General features: G+C 38.7%; 3 protein-coding genes across 3 annotated transcripts in view; 1 reads left to right on the top strand and 2 right to left on the bottom strand.

The window, feature by feature from the left end:
• LOC134839045 (dipeptidyl peptidase 3-like) overlaps positions 1–4,460 on the top strand; it is a 239,635-nt gene that overhangs the window by 102,182 nt on the left and 132,993 nt on the right. The gene's annotated exons all lie outside the window — the stretch shown is intronic.
• LOC134839044 (flap endonuclease GEN homolog 1-like) overlaps positions 1–4,460 on the bottom strand; it is an 81,891-nt gene that overhangs the window by 2,136 nt on the left and 75,295 nt on the right. The window contains exons 2-3 of the mRNA XM_063854443.1: positions 1,732–2,063; positions 837–1,012 (exon numbers count right to left, since the gene is read on the bottom strand). Coding sequence (XP_063710513.1) covers positions 837–1,012; positions 1,732–1,997 — 442 coding nt within the window. The 5' untranslated portion in view covers positions 1,998–2,063. The remainder of the gene's footprint in view (positions 1–836; positions 1,013–1,731; positions 2,064–4,460) is intronic.
• LOC134839741 (5'-deoxynucleotidase HDDC2-like) lies at positions 2,311–3,167 on the bottom strand. The gene is made up of 2 exons (XM_063855364.1): positions 2,921–3,167; positions 2,311–2,672 (listed from the first exon to the last, which is right to left on the bottom strand). Exons 1-2 carry the CDS (start codon positions 3,165–3,167, stop codon positions 2,311–2,313), a joined length of 609 nt encoding a protein of 202 aa, XP_063711434.1.

Genomic DNA, 4,460 nt, shown 5'->3' with positions numbered 1-4,460 from the left:
CTATAAATTGTATTTGAAAACCCTTTTGGAAATGATTCGAAGAATGAACATGAACGCACGCTAAGAACTGCAAACTATCCTGTCGATAACTTCTTTATTGTCAAATATCTTGACAATAAGATCCTATTCAAATCGTTTTTAATTTTTGTAATGGACGATAAGCTCCAGCAATTCAAATTTCGATTATAAATTCATATTCTGCATACGTTCACGCTCAAAATTTAGTCACGCCATTTGCTAAGTTTTAGGTGGAAGATTTAAACAGCAGAGCTTCTCAAGGGTAATCGAGGTATGGTCCAAGACAAGTAGAAAAACACGATCATTAAAACATTAAAAATGCACGGGGTTTAAAACAAATAAACACCCGCCCACCAGCGGATTTAGGGGGGCGCGGATCCCCCCCCCCCCCCACGGGAATTCGACCCCCTGCTGACACAAAAGGTCCCCCTTTGTACTATTTTGAGATATCCATTTTCGGCTGACTAGCCCTAAAAATATTCTACAGGAGCCTTCGGCGCCAACATATACTAGTTTTCAGGGGGAAGCGCGCGCCAAAAAAACGCAATTTTTTGGCCAAAATTTTCCAAAAAAGCGCTTAAAAACTCTTTTTTTTGGCCTGTCTTTTCAAAAATGTGCCTGCGGCGCAGAAAATTTTGTCAAAATAGGGTCATTAAAGTGATTGGGGGGGGGGGGGGGGGGCTCAGAAAATCAATTTGTTCGACCTAAAAAAAATCCGCCCCTGCACTCGCCCCTAAATTTCTCTGGGACAGAGGATGTTAATTTGCTCCATCCATGTACTCTAAGCTAGATATCACTGTGAATGAATATTTTCTCACCTTGCTGGTTCAAAATGGCACACAGCTTCTCTCCCTCTCCCTCGCTCTCTCGGTGTGGTATGCCGAGTGCATCTAGAAGCTGACAGCACTGCTTCTGCACACTTCTGAAACTCCGTCTGCTCTTCAGTCTACTCATCACAACCTCACTCACTTTGTCACACGAGTCCTTCTTGAACCTACAGGCAAAAGTATCAGTCAATTCACAATTGAGTTGATTAGTAGACTTAGAAACAACGACTAGATTTAATTGAAAAGGAATTTGACACAAAGAGGCGAAGCGGAGCTTCGCACCACTTGCTATATCAAACAAACATAACAACGCAAGCTAGCAGACGGAAAAGAAAATGAAAGCTGAAGAAACAACCATATCTAACCAAAATTCTACAATTTTTGGCTCAAATAATGTTAAAAAATAAAATGAAACAACCGCCAGTACTTAAGAAGTATTCAGAAACATTCATTGAGCAGCAATCAAGCCAACAACATTTCGATAAACGCAAGTTGAGCCGAAAACAAAAAATATTCTCATGAAAAACGGAGTTAAAAAACTGATTTTTTATTTCTTACGCCCTTTCCCCTCATGAAAGACAAGATGAAAATCTAATTTTCCTCTCCTAAAGACGCAAAATTAGGTCACAAAGCTGATAAAAGATAAGTCGAAAATGTTCGAACATAGGCCCTTAGCCGTCCCAGGCGTAGTCGTTACCTCTAGACCAAAAAGTCTAATCGCAAGCGTAATAATAAACTGAAATTATTCAGCTAGAAAAAACTGATTCAACCATGCTCGGCAAAACAAAGAGGCGGTGATTGAGACAACAAGTGTATCCGGTTACTTGAACAAGTATCACAACTTGCGATAATAAAAATTCACGAGCTGCGATAACAAAAAACTTGCCTCTTGAGCATTGTTTTCAACTTCATGTCTGTCGCTTCCCCATCAACCACAAACACCAACTTCACTCCTAGCTGACTCAATTTCAGAATCCTGAAGTAGAGTGTGCGCAAGTATGGGGTCTGGAATGACATCGGATTGTGGCTTATGAACTGCATCTCACAGATCCACAAGCCCAAGTCCACTGCCAGTGTTTGACCTCTGAGGGAGCTAATGGGAATCTTCTTCTTAACAGGGGCCAGGACAGTCCATAAATTGGTCACGCCCATTTTGGGTTCCGATCAAACGTTTCAACCAAAACAAACAAAAAATCAATTTAGAGTGACATTTCTTATCTGAAAAAAAAAATGAAATAGACACGACTGAGCTCTAAAAAACTACAAAAAAATCCATGACTGATACGTTTCAGTTTTTATTGCGCGAACAGAACATAGAGCAGAGAAGTATTTCTTTACAGCCGAACAGATAAGTTGGATCAAGTTCCATTGAAGTTTTGAAAAAGAGATTTATCGCTCAGTAATTCAAATAGATGCAGCATCATAAAAGATAAAAACAATCAATCAACTAATGACTCATCATTCGTCACGACTGGACAGCTTCTGAAGATTCTATCCATTTTTTTCGTTTATCGTAAAGTACTTGCACAAGATTTTTTACACAAGTGTATTTGAAGGAACCTTCCGTACTGTCAAAAAACTGCTGTAATTTTCCAGGACACTTATCTCTTATTTCGTAATCATGAGCTTGTAAGATCATATCGTATTTGTCCAGATCTTTTGCTAGCTCCGCTTCTGACGAAGTTTGGTTTTCGTATTCAAGCCAGAGGTCTTGGAACATTTTCGCAGTGTGAGGGTCGAGGTCGGTTTTCATTTTCTCAATTGCATCGGACTCTAGCTGGTGCTTGTTCTTTTTGGTCACTCCGTCCCTTCCAACTATCAAATCACCTAGAAACATCAGAAGCTACTCATAGCTTGAGAAAAACCAAAAACCACATGTCCAACGAACCTCATTTAATCATAAGAATCATAATAGCATTTTGGTCATTTAAAAACTACATCTATTCCAACTCAAATTGTAGAACCTTCAAAATCGAGTAATTTAAATATTTTGGGATCTTTGATAATAATTTGCGGTGAGGTGTGGATTCTAAAGTAAGTGCACTCTTCATCTGAACACAATCAATGCAACCTACCAACAATTGCTTCTGCGACATCATGCACTAAACACAACTTCACAACCCTGTCTCCCTCCAGCCCGGCACTATCTTCGAAGTCCTTCAGAGGAAGCGTCATGGCCATGAACCCCATTCTGTACATGTGATCCGCAACACTCTCTGGATACCCATCACCTACTCCACATAACACCCACCCTGTACGTTTCAGTCTCTTCAGGTCGCCCACAAGCATGTACAGGTCGTGCAGTTTGATACATGACTCCATAAACAAACCTCAAATAATAATAACTTCGAATCAAACACTGTAAAACTTACAGAAGTCAACTAACTGAACCCAAATCAGGGTGATATGTTACAATAGGTGGTCATTTTGAGTAGAGTGCATGCTCAAAAAACTACATGCTACTAATATAGTTTTTGTAAATACATTACTGACCCAGATAAAATTTTATCCAAAACTTCAATATTTACACTTTTTTGCCAAAAAAGGATTTTGAAATAAAAATATATATACCTTTCGATCGAAGAATAACAAACAGCGATCCAGCTATTTAACATGAACCTGCCACCTATTGTAATATATCACCAAAAACAGTTCGGCTTGAGAGAATGCCAAAAAAATATATAAACCTTACGTGTGACTACTCAATGAACCAAATCTATTCCCATTCTTATACACAGAGGCGCAGCTGTGATCGAGTGGGTAAGGCACGCACCCAACATGAGGATCGTGAGTTCGAATCCCACCTCGGCCTGGTTTGGAATTGTCCGAAAGACATCCACCTCCTCAAAGCGGTACCAGCTACGGCGAAGTAGATGACAATACCCCTCCCCCGCGGTTGGTCCTACATTGACTAGGACCGGGGTTAATGAAAAAAAAGCAACACTTACGGTACAACACAAACAAAAAATATGTCTACTGCAAGCTAGTAGACAGAAAATTTGACAGAAGCCACTAAAATAAAGAAATCAATCGAAAAAGCAAGAAAAAAATCATTTAAAGAGCGGCAACTAAGCCTACAATACTTGGGTAGATGCCAGTTCAGTCAAAAACAAAAATAGTCAAAATTTTTTTTACATCCCATTCAACACGTCCCTTTTGAAACACACAAAAAAACATAACATCTAGTTAGGCTCCTAAAATTACAAAAAATAGGCAACTAAATTTATACACAGAGGTGAAGCGGAGCTTCACAACACTCGCTATACAATAAAAAAAAACATTGCGTTTAAACATTAAAAATGGAAAAAATTCTAAAAAATTACCTGAAAAAAAACTTTCAAAGAAAAGTCGACATAACTTCACCTAAAAAAACTTCACGTTTATACCGGATGATGTTCACAAACAGACTTAAAAAGCATTGGGAATCATTTACCAAGCTGCAACTAAGGCGACAAGTTTAGAGTCGACGACTATTGAGCCGAAAGCAAAAAAAAAACAAGGAAGAAAACCACGAATCCGAATAAAAATCAAAAAAATTTCGAAAAATTTTCGAAAACAAATGACTACCTGAAGAAAACTTCACCTAAAATTAACAACTAAAAACGGCGCAATATA

Source organism: Symsagittifera roscoffensis, chromosome 2 (assembly GCF_963678635.1).
Source record: "Symsagittifera roscoffensis chromosome 2, txSymRosc1.1, whole genome shotgun sequence".
Taxonomy (NCBI): Eukaryota; Metazoa; Xenacoelomorpha; order Acoela; family Convolutidae; genus Symsagittifera; species Symsagittifera roscoffensis.
Note: the sequence above shows the minus strand (reverse complement) of the source record. Positions and strands in the feature narration are given on the sequence as shown.